Raw genomic sequence first — 17,738 nt, 5'->3', positions numbered from 1 at the left:
CGCCCAAGGTTACATCAGGCTGTCTACTTCCCCTGCTGCTTCCAGTTTCTTCTTTGTGGCTAAAAAGGCATTGATTATCGCTCTCTTAACAAGATTACTGTCAAGTTCAGATATTCCCTTCCTCTCGTCCCAGCGGCCCTGGAACATCTCCGTGGTGCCACTGTGTTTACGAAGCTGGACCTCCGCAGCGCGTACAACCTCATCCGGATACGTGAGGGGGACGAGTGGAAGACCGCCTTCATCACCCCTACTGGCCACTACGAATATCTTGTCATGCCGTATGGTCTGGTCAACGCCCCCTCCGTATTCCAGGATTTCATCCATGAGGTGCTCCAGGAGTTCCTCCATCGCTTCGTTCTGGTGTACATCGACGATATACTCATCTACTCCCGGAGCCAGGCCGAACATCGCCGACACGTTGTGGAGGTCCTCACCCGGCTTCGTCAGCACAACCTGTTCCTCAAGGCAGAGAAGTGTTCTTTCCACCAACCTTCAGTCTCGTTCCTGGGTTACAACATCGACCACAGTGGCATCCGGATGGACAAGAGGAAGGTGGAATCCATCACCAACTGGCCAGAACCCACCACCATCAAGGAATTACAGCGCTTTCTCGGATTCTCCAACTTTTACAGACGGTTCATTAAGGATTACAGTTCCATTACCCATCCATTTACCAGCCTGCTCCGTAATAAGCCCAAGTCTCTGTCCTGGAACCCAGCAGCCACCAACGCCTTCAACCATCTGAAAGAAGCCTTCACCACCGCTCCCTTACTCGTCCATCCAGACCCCGAGAAACAGTTCATCGTCGAAGTGGATGTCTCGACCACTGGAGTGGGAGCGGTGTTGTCACAGCAGCAGGGGAGGCCAAGTAGACTCCATCCATGCGCCTTCTTCTCCCGCAAGCTCAGCCCGGCGGAAGTCAACTACTCCATCGGTGACAGGGAACTTCTTGCTGTTAAGCTTGCCTTGGAAGAGTGGAGGCATTGGCTGGAGGGAGCCAAACATGCATTCCTGGTGCTGACAGACCATAAAAACCTTGAATATCTTCGGTCTGCTAAGAGATTAAACCCGAGACAAGCTCGTTGGGCCATGTTCTTCTCCCGATTCAATTACACCATCTCCTACCACCCAGGTACCAAAAACGTCAAAGCAGACGCCCTCTCTCGTCTCCATGCTCCAGAAGAAAAGAGCGAAGAACCCAAACCTATCATTCCTAGCTCTCTCATCGTGAGTCCTATTACCTGGTCAGAAGAGACCATCCCCTCCTCCAATGCCTCCACGAACCCTCCGCCGGGCTGTCCACCCGGCTTGCTGTACATCCCACGGACACGACGCACTCCCACGATTCACTCTGCTCACACGTCACTTGGCACTGGTCACCCGGGGGTCAATGAGACCCTCTCGTTGTTAAAAGAACGCTTCTGGTGGCCAGGGATGGCTTTGGATGTCAGAAGGTACGTGCAGGGCTGTCGGGAGTGTGCCATCTCCAAGAGTCCTCGTCATCTGCCATCTGGGAAACTCCTTCCGCTGCCCATTCCAGATCGCCCATGGTCACACCTAGGAGTGGATTTCATCACTGATCTCACTGTCTCAGAAGGAAATACCACCATCCTAGTCGTTGTGGATTGTTTCTCAAAGTCCTGCCGTCTAATTCCTCTCCCAGGATTACCCACTGCCATGGAGACCGCCGAAATACTCTTCAACCAAGTCTTCAGATATTTCGGAATACCAGAAGACATTGTCTCTGACCGAGGACCCCAGTTCATATCCAGAGTGTGGAGATCGTTCTACTCCCTCCTAGGTGTGGCCGTCAGCCTGACTTCCGGATACCACCCGCAGTCGAACGGGCAGACGGAAAGGAAGGTGCAGGAGATTGGCCGCTTCCTCCGTACCTTCTGTCATGACCACCAGGACTCTTGGAACCAGTTCCTGGGTTGGGCCGAGTATGCCCAAAACTCTCTCCGGCAGTCGACTACAGGGCTCACACCATTCCAGTGCGTACTCGGCTACCAACCCCCACTGTTCCCCTGGACCGGGGAACCCTCCAACGTACCAGCAGTGGATTATTGGTTCCGAGAGAGCGAGAGGGTCTGGGACTCAGCACACCATCAACTGCAACGATCCCTGCGCAGACGCAGGATTGCAGCCGACCTTCGACGCTCCAACACTCCCGTCTTCCAGCCTGGTCAGATGGTTTGGCTGTCCACTCGGGATATCAGACTGTGTCTGCCCTGCAGAAAGCTGAGTCCCAGGTTCATTGGCCCATTCCCCATCGTTAAGCAGGTCAACCCAGTCACCTATCAACTCCGACTTCCACAAGGGTATCGTATACACCCCACTTTCCACGTGTCACTACTGAAAGCTCACCACCCTTCTGTTCTTCCCACAGGACCTGACGTGGCTCCCGCCGAGCCCCCCCCTTCACTCATCCTGGAGGACGGAGCTGCGTATGAGGTTCATGAGATCTTGGACTCCCGGCGTCGTGGTGGTCAGCTGGAATACTTAGTGGACTGGGAAGGATACGGCCCCGAAGAACGCTCCTGGGTCCCAAGAAACGACATCCTGGATCCCAGCTTACTCCAGACGTTCCACGACAGTCACCCTGAGAAACCGGCACCGCGGGGAAGAGGATGACCACCACGACGTCGGGGTCCTCGGCCCTCTGGAGCGGGCCGTGGAGGGGGGGGTACTGTCACAGACACGTCAGGTTCCAACGTCACCCAATCACAACGCAGTAACTATTCCTCATATCATCTCCTTAATATCATCTATCACCAGTTCACTCACCTGCTTGTTGTCTCACGCTCTACTGTGGTCAATAAAACTACCATTACCTGTTACAACTGTGTCCGTCTCCTGTATCCCGTAACAATTGGTCATAACTAATGGTATTATATCAAATCAATTTTACTTAAAAAGTGGTACCAGACAAGGTTGCCCATTATAAGCACTACTCTTTGCTGTCAGGGTATGTCATAGCATTCTAACAGAGGAAGAGGATGATAAAACAGGTGAGATCAGACCCAGGCAAAGCTAGGCTTGAGAACCAAGGAGATGGATGGGGTTGCAGCAGACAATGACAACAGGCAGTAGCTTGAGGCACCAGAGGCTTGAAACTTTGAGCTGCAACTGAAGCTGTATCAGTCTCACTGCATGGCCTTGAGGACAGCAGCCGGGGTGGGTTGGGATGCAGGACAGGAACGGGCACAAGAAGACACAACACAAGACAACAAGAGAGAACAACAAGAAAAGGCAAAACAGAAATAAAATCCAACTTGGCACAGTGACTAAAGAAAAAAACAAAAAACAAATAATGAACTAACTTAATATGAAATGCCTCACCGTTGATAACTGTCTGTCTGTCTGTCTTTAAGTAACACACGATTCACACCAACAACAGCCAAAAATATCTCACAAGCCACAAAAAAAGACGAAGTTGAGTGCAACATAATAATATAACAGCAAAGAAATAATCTTAGCTTAAACAGCTTCCTTCTTTAGATGCAGATAATTGTAGATAATTGTATCTTTAGATGTAGAAAAGGCCTTTGATAGGGTAGAATGGTCATTTCTCTTCACTGCACTTAGTCACTATGGTTTTAAATCATATGTCATCAGCTGGATTAAAACACTCTATAATACACCAACAGCATTGGTAATAACTAGTGGTATTATATAAAATCAATTTTATTTAAAAAGAGGTAACAGACAAGGCTGCCCACTATCGCCGCTACTCTTTGCACTTTTTCATTCAATTCTTTGAAGCTGCAATACGACAATCACATAACATATATGGAATCCAATCAAAACATCACCATCATAAAATAAGTTTATCTGTGGACAACATTCTTTTATATATCACAAACCCATCTTCATCACTTCTGTCAGTTCATAATTTGTTAAGTATTTTGGTAAAGGATCAGGATATTCAATTAACTGCTCAAAATATGAAATTCTGCCCATTGCTGAATTGAACAGGAATGCTGAGATATAGAAAGGGCAATAGTATGTAATCATTTTGTTTGTTGTTTTGGCTAGTCCATCTCCTGAAGATTGGAATGCCTCTGCGTGATTGCGCCATCAAGCACGTATGAAATCAGTCCAATATGGTGACAGAACATCATAGGCGGGTGACGTCACTGACCAGGAACTATATAGCCTACCCGAAAAACACTCATTCAGCTTCTGGGTCTTCAGCAAGAGCTACATGTGAAATCATTTGGCCCATTTATTGTTGTCTGTCTACCAGGGACGGACTGGGACTAAAAAACGGCCCTGGACTTTGACTAGGCCCGGCCCAAAGCAATCGGCGTGCGGAAACTCGACAACAACAATAACGCCTGGCATGAGTGTCACAAGACTTTAATTGTGGCTCATGATACTATACCATCCAAATTATAGCAATAGCACTGATGTTGACTAGATGTTGTGTTAAAAGCATATTAGATTAACTTGAATACTCATATAGCAGGGGTCTCAAACTCAAATTGTCGGGGGGCCATTTCTGTGATTGACACCTCATAGGAGGGCCATATTATCCTTCAAGCGCAAGAAAGCGCAACATTTCAGAAATTTTACTTTCCTTTGCATTATTTCTCATTTACTTCAAATTTCATTAGGCTTACTAAAATATTTTTTATACCTATACTATAAATATCTTATTTACCATACTAAATGTAAACAGCAGTGTCTCTCTCATTGTTACAGAGTGTAATATAATTATATAATACTATTACTAATATAATACTATTAATTGAAATAGTCTGGTGCGACTTCTCACATCCAACAAGATATATGGAATAAAAAATCAGTAATTTAGGAACAAAACCAGCAACACTTGTGGCGTGGAGGGGTCAGAAATAAACAAAAAAACTGGAGCTATATATCAACTTTATTTTGCCAAAAAAATAAAAATCTCTCATTGTTACATACATTATTAGTTTTTAACATCTAGTGGAAGTATTTTCCCTTACTTTATGTTAGCTTAAATAACATTAAAATCTTGCACTGAACAACACTGTACTGAACAAATACAATCCCTGAATACATTTGTACACTTTGTTTCTTGACAGACACCTGCAGCGCTTGTGCTCACACAGCTGGGCCACATTTGTCCAAGATGCCGTTTGAGCATCGGTAACGTTTAATGGCTGCATCGGACGCGTTTCGGTGGTTTAAATCGGCGCTCATGACTTAAAGTCGAGTGCTTTTACTGTAATTTAGGCAAGAGCGCTCATAATAGAAGCGGTTGAGAGCGCGGCTCATGGTTGCATAGCAACGACAGACGCCACTGGAGCGAAAGCGCATTGGAAAGGAGAATGCGGCGCGGCCGCTTATGTGACGCGATATGTGAATGCCCCTTAGAACGGCGACTTTTTCTTTGCATATCAGACAGGTAGCAACTAGAGAATAATAATAATAATAATAATAATAATAATAATTTAGCGGGCCGGATTATGTTTTATTTTTGAGATCAGTTGCGGGCCGGGTAGAGAGGGGTGGGCGTGCCGTAAATGGCCCGCGGGCCGGCAGTTTGAGACCACTGATCTAACGTCTTTGCTGCTTACTTGGCGGCCACGGCCAGTGCAGCTGGCATCCAACTTAAAAGTGCATTGCTGCCACCTACAGTACTGGAGTGTGAAACAGATTAGTGGGGGGAAAAACAGATGATGACTGCCTGCGTGGCGGGTGGTGGGCCGGCCCGCCGGCCGTCCTGGAGTACCGGCCGTTCTGTGATTCTCCAGATCACACAGATGGCCAGTCCGCCCCTGCTGTCTACCAACTATTTATTATGGCAAGCGAACAGCATTTCAGAAAGTGTGTTCATCCCTGCACTCGTTTCATTTCGGGCAGAGAAACACACCAGATGTGTGTTGTTTGTTTGAGAGTGCAGCATGCCCAGGCAGCTCTCGAGGGAGCTTGTTAGCATTGTGATCTTCTTCATGAGGCTGTGCTTCTTCTAGAGGCTGCACTCCCTCTTTGAGGAGGGTGGCTCGGGTCCCGCTTCTGCCGAGGCAGACTGGTGCCTGATGCTGTGTGGTTCGCAGATGGATCTAACAGAGGGTTTAGAGATGGGTGCTGCCCTATCTCAGCCTCCACTTGTTGGATCTAATGTCTCTATTCGGAGAAAATATTATTATTACAATACTTAATAATACAAAATCTGTCATTATGACAAGAAAATATCTTGTTATGAGATATATTTTCTGAATATTATGACTGTTACGATAAATTCTCACTATGTGAAAATAAATCATAATTTAGAGAATGCTTCTTATTACTATGATTTATTATATATTTTGTACTCAACTGTGAAAAACTGACAGCATTTCCATGCCAAACATGTATGTGTGAAAATGTGCTGTTGCTCGTGGCTGTTAGGAAACTAACTCAGTACATACAGATGAACTTCTTACTGTGATTTCAGACTGTGGTGATGTGGTTTCTCCACTGCATGGATCTTCATGTGTATCTTCAGGTGACTTTTAAAACAGAAACTCTTTCCACACTGATCACACTGCTCCTTTGTATGAACTCTCAGGTGTTTCTTCAGGTTTGATGACACAGGAAATGTTTTGCCGCACTGATCACATGTGAACGGCTTCTCTCCAGTGTGGATTCTCATGTGTTCTTTAAGGTGTGCTGATTGTTTAAAGCTCCTTCCACATTGATCACATGCGTACGGCTTCTCTCCAGTATGAACTCTCATGTGTCCTGTAAGATGAGCTAATTGTTTAAAGCTCTTCCCACACTGATAACAAGTGAATGGCTTCTCTCCAGTGTGAACTCTCATGTGAAGCTCAAGATAATGTTTGTATGTGAATCTCTTTTCACACTGATCACATGTGTACGGCTTCTCTCTAGTATGAACTCTCATGTGAACATCCAGACGATGTTTCTTTGAGAATCTCTTTGCACAATGTTCACACATATAAGGCTTTTCTCCAGTGTGGATCCTCATGTGAACATAAAGACTTGATTTGTCTGTGAAACTATTTCCACACTGATCACACTTGAACGGCTTCTTTCCAGTGTGGATCCTTACATGTCTTTTGAAGTGTGCAGATTGACTGAAACCTTTCCCACATTGATCACATTTGAAAGGCTTCTCTCCGGTGTGAACTCTCATGTGATCATCAAGATTAGTTTTACGTGTGAATCTCTTGCTGCACTGATCACAAGTGAACGGCTTCTCTCCAGTGTGAACTCTCAAGTGAAGTTCAAGATTTTGTTTTGTTGAGAAACTCTTTCCACACTGAGTGCAGGTTGCAGATTTCTTGGCTCTTCTTTTCTTTAAAAATGTCTTTTTAGTCTTTGAGCAACTCAAAGGTTTTTCTCCAGGTTTGACATGATGTTTCTCCTCTACTTCACTCAGTTCTTCACCCTCCTCCTTCACTTCCATCAGCTCTGAAAATATAAATAAATGTTTAATTTTATTTTCAGTAAATATTCCAATTATTATTTTTTAAACATTATAGGCACAAATCCCATGTTTGAGTAGTGAGAAATGATGATTTGCTGCTCAAGAAACAATGTTGAAAACACTGTTTTTTGATAAACAGTAAATTCAAAAGAACAACATTTATCTGAAATGGACAGCTTTTGTAACATTATGTCATTATGTAACACAATATAAGGCATCTTGCGTATCAAATCATCTTAGGTCTAGTGTGACCGTCCCTAATAATTAAAAGCTTTTCAGTAAAATAAATTAAATGTCAATCTAAAAGTTGGAGCCCAAATTATGCCACTATTGTCTATTTTTTAAAGTTAATATTATGTTAGATAATAACGTTGTTCATCAAATAAATTTTTATATTAGAATGATTTCTGAAGGATCATGTGACTCTGAAGACTGGAGTAATGATACTGAAAATTCAGCTTTGATCACACGAATAAATTAAATTTGACTATATATTCACATAGAATACGTATAGTTAGATGACTTCTTCTAAAGTAAACTTGATTTTGTGAACAATCTACAAACAACACATTAAATCATCAAGTCTCCTCACATTCATTCTCTAGTTCTTCACATTCGTCACTGACAGGCCCAGCGGAGGGTCTTTGTCTCCTCAGGTGTGAATCACAGCATTATTCATGATGCTTCACGCCCTCGACACATACAGCCATTCTGACACTAAAAGTGTCTTACAAAAGATAAATCACTATATTGTTTTGTATAGGGCTGACCCATAATAGTCGACTAACCGTTAGTGAGCCAGAAGAGGCTTGATCGACCAAGATTTGATTAGTCGGTTAGTCGCAAAAAACTTATCAGGAAACTCAAACATTCGCCTATCATTCATCGACCTCAAATATGGCTTATCACTTGAAACATCTAAGCAGTAGTGACTTTACAATCCTCTCGCTCTAATGTTAGTCTAGTTCGATCAGTGTGCGCTGTTATCTGGCTCATGTCCATGTGTTTGTGTGGAGAGTGTGTTTACTGCATGACATGGAGGTGCCGGTGCGATCATCTATCATGTCTATCATTGTGCTGAATACAGTGGAATCAGACTTCAGCCATGAAAATGTTTTTAAGAAACTGATAAAAGCACAAATATCAGGGCATGTCAAAACTTCTGCCCCAAAACCCCCTCAGACCCCAGAGGATTCAGTTATATGGAGCTTTGTTGGTAAAATGTCTGCTGGAATGTTGAAAAATTTTCAGTGTTAAATAATATTTTTAAAATGTATTATGTAACTGATTTTTTCTTTGAAAAGCAAGACAAAATAATAAAAAGCTAATTTAATTTATACAAAAGTGAAAAAATTGCAAAATAAATCAGAAAAAAATGTGTTAAAAACATGTTCGGTATTCGGCCAAGTGTTTCATTATATTTGGTTTTGGTGCATCTCTACTCATTATTATGATTTTTATACAAGCACATGACACGGCTTAGGGTTGAGCTCTGAGTATGAATAACTTCTATAATTTATGATAAATACATCAGTAACTCGTCTGATGGGAATACTCCAGCATTTATTGGAGAACTAATGTGGGAGGAGCTTCACTGATGATGTGACTGATGTGGGAGGAGCTTCACTGATTATGAACTGCACTAGGAGAAGCTGATCTGCAAAATTAAAAATATATCAGTTACTAAGTGTGTTTTATATTTATGTCTTGATAAGAGAATATAAATAATGTAAATTCTCCCAAATATAAGTAATGATAAGAAAAACAGATGCAGCATAAGGACAGAAATAAATGTAGATATTTGTAGTCATCAAATCCCCTCAGTCTTTTGACAGCAATGAAATGAGCTTTAAGTGTCAATTTACAGCAGATCTGAAGACATCAGCATAATAAATGAGGTGAAAACAGGAACTATTGTCATGAAATAAAGAGTGTTTTCAGCAGTTTCTATGTTAATATTGATGATCCTCAGACCATCAACACTCATTCAACAAGATATTCAGATCATCTCACTTTATTCTGAGTGTTTGCTGTTAGAAGCTGATTATTTGAGTCAGGATATATGAGAAAAGACTATAAAACTGCTCTATTGAAAGACAATACTGATATTTCTCACAGTATGAAACATAATACACTAAACATTAATGACAATCATCTTCATCAACCTCTACAGCTAAATAACTACAGCATATAATATGTCCATATGAATCTAAATATAGTCTGATTTTATGATAACGGCATTAATTTCAATAAATTAATTAAATCATTATCATGTTGCAATTTTGTATAGCAGAAACTGACAATGGTCATACAACCTTTAAAAATAAAGAGCAGCACAAAGCACCATTTAATCTTTCCAGTATCAATCTGTTCATATTTATCTTTATTAACATTGAAGTACAGATTTAAAATATCTCACGGCTCATTATAGGCTCAATGTGAAGTATTTATCAGTATCATATATTTTAATAATATGAGTCATTCGGTAACAGTTCCTCTCACTCCAAACACTGAAACAATGGTGAGTTGTGATTGGGCTTCAGCAGTTTCAGTGTTTTTTGTGTTGTCAGGATCAACAGTCTCTGTTTGGTTAGAGTCTCTAGGGTCATTCCATGGTCCCTGTTTCTCCTTTTAACACCTCCAGAATCCAGCTGTCCAGCTGTAGGATCTCGAGTCGATGGGCTTCACCACTGTGCCCTTTCTCCAGATCTTATCACAGTCACCTTGTTTTTGGCTGATCTGTTAAAGTATGATAGTTGCAGTTGTTGGAGGCTGGTTTTCTTGGTAGTCGTGTCTTAGTGCCACTGTTTCTGGTTTTTCTGTGGTGACTATTCTGTCTATTGCAAGAATATGTTATCGTAACTCACTTTGATTAGCTTAGAAATGCTGTGAGACCTTGAGAAGAATCTGGGAAACTTCTTACATCAATCAAGAAGCTTAGACCAGTGATACGGCAAATATAACTGAGTCATAATTTATAATATTTTAAGACTCTGAACAAGAACATACACAGAGTATTCTGACCAAATTGTCAGTCATTTAAAATGCTTATAATTTAGGCCTGATTTGACTTTACCTAACCTGAGAATAATAAATAAAACGATTAGGTGTTGATCAAAGTACACACCGCAAAAACAATCTGACATATTAAAAGATATTCACCCTTGATATCCAATAGCCTGTCATATACATTTCATAGAGTTTGTTCTAGTCAGTTTGATGTTCATTCACACCACGAGGCTTCATGAAGTCAGAACAATAACTAACTTTAAACAACACGCAGTTTTTACAAAATAAACTGTTCACCTCACCACAGCTTTACACAACCAACAGAAAGAGAGCAGGAATAGAGATGAGCAGTGTGTTGTTTTTTGAGTGATTATGTCATTTTTGTTGATGTTTTGTCGTTTTGAACAGTATTTGGCGCGTCTTTGATTATCTACCGTTGGCGGCCGATGACGTCACCGCTCGCGCGCGCCTTCCTCTCATTCAGTTTCAGCGTCGAGTCTCTTCTGAGGAGAGTCGAGCAGTTCACGGTATTTCTCATATTTACACGATCATCAAACACACTTTATACAGTTTGATCAAGCGACAGGCTCATGTCTGTGTTGTTTTCATCGAAACAGCGATACTTGTGCGTCTTTTCTGTCGTCTTCCTGCTGAAAAATATGATGAATTCATTCAGACCTGAGCGATTTTGTGTTCGTTTGTGTGATTGTTTCGATGTTTTATAGTGATAATAACTGTTACTGAATGTCACAGTTTGAGATCTGTGAGGAAAATATGATGAATTCATTCAGTCCCGAGCGATTTTATGTTCATTTGTGTGATTGTTTCGATGTTTTATAGTGAAAACTGCTAATGAATGTCAAGTAAAAAGTTAAAGTTTCAGATATGTGAGGGGAATTGATGGGAATCAATCTCTAGTTTTGCTGCTGTCATTTTATTTCTACTCTTTTAACATATTTGGTTCAATTTTTATCACTTAACAGTATTAAAAAACACTGGAACAGAAAGTGCTAAATTTTACATTGAGCCTATAGCTAATGAGCCACATAAAAATGATAAATGAATGATTTAAAATGATAATTAAATGTATAAATGTTTGAAACATTAAATTGCTTTGTGATGCTGTTTAATTTTTAAATATTTTATAATAATTGCACGTTTTTCCATCTAATTACATTATTGCAATAAATGTAGTTACTAGAATATCAAACTATTCATTGTCATTATGCTGCTGTAATTATTTATCCTATTTGTGTTTCTTGTGTTATTGTTTTATCCATGTCATATTGTGAGAAATAACAGTTTTGTCTTTCAGTAGAGCAGTTTTATAGTCTTTTCATATATCTGATCAAATATCAGTTTCTAACAGCAAACACTCAGAATAAAGTGAATGATCTAATGTCTTGTTGAATGAGTGTTGATAGTCTGAGGATCATCAATATTAACAGAGAAACTGCTGAAAACACTCTTTATTTCATGTCAATAGTTCCTGTTTTCACCTCATTTATTATGCTGATGTCTTCAGATCTGCTGTAAATTGACACTTAAAGCTCATTTAATTGCTGTCAACAGACTGAGGGGATTTGATGACTACAAATATGTGTGTTTATTTCTGTTTTTCTTACAGTTCTTTACTACCTTTCTAGATATCTATTATTTTAATGAAGAAACAGAATAAAGTTATAATTAGAAACAAAACAGTTCTGAATTAGCATCAGTTGTTTTATGATAGATGGATATAAATGCTTAATGCAATTAGTTTAAGGGTGAAATACAAAAGGGGTTAATATAGCAAACGAAAGAAAGAAAGAAAGAAAACAACTTGTCAGTATTTAGAACAAGAATCATTTTCTGACATTCAAACACTGTATTTAAGGATCACAGTGCAGCCCAAAATACTCTTTAATTGTCATTTTAAAACTTTATACTTTGCCACTTTCCTTCAAACCACTAGATTTCTCTCATTTGTAAGTTTTTAATCATCTAATATATAATGAAATTGAGTATGACCTCTCATTCTTTTATATACTTCATAAAGTACAGGTCAAAATAACTGTTGTTTAATTTTCATATTAAATATATCTGTTACACTGAATGATGGTGGAACATTAAAACATTGTTTTCAGAAAAGTAATTTGAAACATTACAATAGACACCTGCATTTAATTGTTTTTCTATTTAAAATTGCTTTTGTACACAGTAACTGATATATTTTTGATTTTGGCAGATCAGCTCCTCCAACCAATCTTCAGTTCAGTAAATGAAGCCCTGCCCACTGCAATTCACCCGTGAAGCTCCTTCCATGCCAATCACATCATCAATGAAGCTCCTCCCACATCACGCACATCATCAGTGAAGCTCCTCCCGCATCAGTCACATCATCAGTGAAGCTCCTCCCACAGCAGTTCATCAATAAATGCTGGAATATTCCCATCAGACGAGCATCAGAGCATCAGGAAGAGCTGAAATCTGCAAAGACTGAGTTTATTAAAGAGGACAGTGAGAACATGAGTGATCCAGAACCCTGCAGAATGAAACACACTGAAGATACTGAAGAACAAAGAGGTTGGTGTTTATTCTTCATTCATTCATGATGCTGAACAACATTCATGATAGAAAGATTCAAACACTTCTGCACATTTAGAGAAACAGTTAAACTATGAAATGAGAGATAATGTTCTTTTCTAACAAAAGCTCAGTAAAGGGAAGTTTGAGAAACTTTCATAATGATTGTCAACATCAGATCAAACTAAATATTTATTTCACATTATTTCAATATCTGCTTCACAGTTTTCAAGAGTGTTTCCAGAATTTAGGCATTTTCAGTATAGTTTACAACATAGTTATTTTTTAGGAATAAACTGTCAACGCCAAAATGTTTGAAGTAAATTAACTTTCCAGAATGGCTGACAGGGTTGTAAGTGTAACTTGAGCAAAATCTCTTCTTACAGTAACTTTGGTAACAGGGTTGATGAATGCAGTCATTCATTTGTGTAAAACTGAGACAATAGATTGAGATTATTTTCTTGTCCCATCATGCTGTAGAGAGAGCCCAGATGATGTCACTTCCTGGGTGTTTTTGAAAGGAGGAAAATCATGTCAGAAGTAACAGGGTTGAGTGAATCATGAAGGACACTGATAATAACACATCTGAATATCTTTTAAAAATATAAATAACAAATAATAACAATCTTTCAAAAATGTAAAAATGTAGAATCTACTCCACTTTACTGCAAACTTCACTCGATCTTGTGTTTCTGGTGTCCCACATTCACATGTGTATGAATGGAAGTCAGTGGAAGGAAAGTCTAGTGTGACCGGCCCTTAATAATTACACAGTTTTAGGAAAATAAATTAAATATCAGTCTAAAAGTTGATGTCAAAATATGGCTGTTAATATCACATTAGATATTTTTGTCATTGATCAAATATATTTAATAGTTCTCACAACAGAAACTCTCTATGCTCTAATGCTCTAATGTTTTAAATATAATAATTGAGTAAAGAGCACAGGACACGCCTTGCCCAAACTCTCTTTTCTCCTCGTTTATCTGTGCACCCCTCCCTCATCCCTCCCTCATCCCTCATCCCTTCCTCTCCCCCTGATTCAAGACACTGAAAGTTCACTAAGAATGTCTGTAGACCACATAAGATGTTTCTTGTCAATTTATCTTTCCCCTTTCATGTTTGTAAAGGGTCTTTTTAGGACAAATGTGGGCAAATTAAAAAAAATATAGTTTCCTTAATCTGAGCGGTTCAATACTTATACTTTTCCTAAGTTTGCCACCTGAACACACACACACACACACACACACACACACACACACACACACACACACACACACAAAATGAATAGACTTGATTATACAATGTTAAATGGTTAAAAAACTCCTTAATTAGTCCTTCATGGACACAAATCGGCACCATAGGGAATGAATAGGGAATACTATACTTCAGAGCAATGTTTTCTTTATTTTCTTATTATTATTATCGATATTCAATAAATCCAACACAATGCAGATAATACACATAAATGAAGGAATGAGTCTACACAACATTCTCAATGTGGCAAACACACTGGTACTTTTGAGTTGTTTAAATTTAATGTTTTTAGAAATAAATAATTTCTCGGTTTCCTGCTATGTCTTTTCCTTATATCATGGTCATATTTGTCTGTAAGCGCATTTTGTAAAGTCTCTCCCAACATTGTTCATTACAATAATGGTTTATAGATTTCAGTCTATACTGTATGCAGCCATTGAGGACTACTGCCATCTAGTGACTATTGATATTTTTGATATTTTTATACCATCATATGTCACCAAAGTCACCACATTTTTATGTTTTGGCTGTCTGGTCTAACTGGAATGACTTATTTCATAAAGTAAAATAAATATTAAATATATCAAAAATAAGCTTATTTTACATAAAATATGGTACTTTTAGAGATAAATGAATAAAAAAAAAATCACAAAAAGTACATAAATTGATTTTATCGAAGATAGTGATTTGACATTTATATATATAAAAAAAAAAAAAAAAAAGACTGACTTTTTGACAAATTTGTCCACGAAGCACCATTTAAGGGCTGCTAAACGAAGCATGTTAATTTAAGGGAAGGTGGCAGAGCAGCTATTTGGGAAATTCTGTAGCCAGAAGTCCTCCATTCAGTGCTGATTGTCTTAATTTAGTATATCTAAATTTAATCATTCGAATTGAAAATAAATTTAATAAATTGAATTTGAAATTAAAGTCAAATTAAGCATAGAGCTAAAGTAAAATTGAAACTAAATTCAATAAAATTAAGTGAACATCACAGGAGCACTGGAAAGACATACACACATAATATCTTTACCGAGACCTCTGGATTGTGTCGGTGAGATATAATTTATGAAAATGCAAATGCATCAAAATTATCTGGATATTTTATAGTTCTTAGCAGTTGTCTATCACAGCATGTCTCAATTTTATGACCTTTTCATTTTATTGTATTGTATTTTGATGTACTGAAAATGAAATGATATTTTTTTTAATTTCATTTTAGACCTGATGGAAGAGAGTGAGGAGAGTGAAGAACTGAGTGAAGTGGAGGAGAACATCATGAACATTTGAGTTGCTCAAAGACTAAAAAGACATTTTTAAAAAAAAGAAGAGCCAATAAATCTACAACCTGCACTCAGTGTGGAAAGAGTTTCTCAACAAAACAAAGTCTTGAACGTCACATGAAAGTTCACTCTGGAGAGAAGCCGTTCACATGTGATCAATGTGAGAAGAGTTTCTCAAGGAAAGATATTCTTGATATTCACATGAGGATCCACAGTGGCGATAAACTGCAAACGTGTGATCAGTGTGGAAAGAGTTTCTCAACAAAACAGAGTCTTGATGTTCACATCAGAGTTCATACTGGAGAGAAGCCTTTCACATGTGAACAGTGTGGAAAGAGCTTCTCAATCAAAAGTAATCTTAAGGATCACATGAAAGTTCACTCTGGAGAGAAGCCGTTCACATGTGATCAATGTGAGAAGAGTTTCTCAAGGAAAGATATTCTTGATATTCACATGAGGATCCACAGTGGCGATAAGCTGCAAACGTGTGATCAGTGTGGAAAGAGTTTCTCAACAAAACAGAGTCTTGATGTTCACATCAGAGTTCATACTGGAGAGAAGCCTTTCACATGTGACCAGTGTGGGAAGAGCTTCTCAATCAAAAGTAATCTTAAGGATCACATGAGAGTTCACACCGGAGAGAAGCCGTTCACATGTGATCAGTGTGGGAAGAGTTTCAGACAATCATCACACCTAAAAGACCACATGATGATCCACACTGGAGAGAGACCGTTCACATGTGATCAGTGTGGGAAGAGTTTCAGTCATTCATCACACCTTAAAAATCACATGATGATCCACACCGGAGTGAGACCGTTCACATGCGATCAATGCGACAAAACATTTCTTCTGGAATCAGACCTGAAGACACACCTAAGAGTTCATACGAAGGAGAAGCCACATTCATGTTCTGTGTGTGGAAAGAGTTTTTCACAGCTGTGTAGTTTAAAGGAACATCAGAAAACACACACTGGTGTGAGAGAGTACATGTGCTTTGAGTGTGAGAAGACTTTTACTACAGGGAGTGATTTAAAACATCACCAGAGGATCCACACTGGAGAAAAACCTTACATGTGTTCACACTGTGACAAGAGATTCACTCAGTCATCATCTCTGAAAACACATGAGAGGATCCACAGCAGAGAGAAGCCGCACACGTGTGATCAGTGTGGAAAGAGTTTCTCTATTAAAAGTCGCCTGAAGATACACATGAAGATCCATGCAGTGGAGAAACCACATCACCACAATCTGAGATCATAAGTATATAAATATAATTTCAGATATCTAAAATGGCTTTCTTAGTAACAATCACGTTCATGATATCAGAAACTATTAACTATTAGAAAAATTAACACTATTACTAGTAGCAATTCAATTCTTTATATCAAGAATAGATATTTGCACTAGTAACAAAGTAATTAATGATATCAAAAACTATGATTTTTACTAGATTTTTACTAGAATTGTTTCTGATATGTGAAATTGGAATTTAAACTATTAAGTAATCATTTCTTGATATCAACAATTGAATTTGAATGGCAGCCTATGGCGCCTACTAAGGGAAGCAGGTTGGTGATGGGGAGACGCAGATCTAATAATGTTACTGATTGAACCCACTCTCTGTCATTCAATAAAATAATCACATAGCAGAGTGTTTTTGAATGTTTTGTATTTTGTTTTGTGAAATAATTAACATTACATTTGCGTAAGACTCTCACTCGGCTTGTGAATTTGTATAACTCGCACACAGCCACTTCAAAACTGTTCATGAGCTTCTATGGGTTTGATATTGGTTGTCATTTGTTGAAATAAATCATAAAAAATAAAAATTACAGTGTGTCGGTGTCTGTCATAGACTGTAAAATAGGGTCTCTGTCCGCTGAATGTGACCCTCCGATTCTCCTCTGTGGAAATATGGGAAAAGGAATATTTACAAAGACAACATTAAAGCTACAGTTACATGTACACCCTTCCAACAAAGAAATGGATTAACTTCTGTAAGCTTGTTGAAGATTTTTTTTTATTATTATTTTTTGGACATTTTCTACCATATGATGGCTGAAGCAGCAGCGCGACACTGTTCTCACGGTAACCAGATCAACATTGTGAACGGAATTCTACAAAACTGAGGTGAAAACACCAAATGATCATGCAATGGGATAAAATAGTTTCTCTTCCCTGCAAACGATAGCATGAAGAAT

At 39.1% G+C, this 17,738-nt stretch overlaps 1 protein-coding gene across 1 annotated transcript; it reads right to left on the bottom strand.

The window, feature by feature from the left end:
- Positions 1-6,356: 6,356 nt before the first annotated feature.
- On the bottom strand, positions 6,357-7,285 carry LOC125248547 (gastrula zinc finger protein XlCGF8.2DB-like; the record flags this gene model as incomplete). Its single annotated transcript, XM_048160496.1, has 1 exon — positions 6,357-7,285. A coding segment is annotated over one exon (873 nt), but the record flags the coding sequence as incomplete, so codon positions are not given.
- Between the last annotated feature and the right edge of the window lie 10,453 nt (positions 7,286-17,738).

Source organism: Megalobrama amblycephala, linkage group LG1, assembly GCF_018812025.1.
Source record: "Megalobrama amblycephala isolate DHTTF-2021 linkage group LG1, ASM1881202v1, whole genome shotgun sequence".
Taxonomy (NCBI): Eukaryota; Metazoa; Chordata; class Actinopteri; order Cypriniformes; family Xenocyprididae; genus Megalobrama; species Megalobrama amblycephala.
Note: the sequence above shows the minus strand (reverse complement) of the source record. Positions and strands in the feature narration are given on the sequence as shown.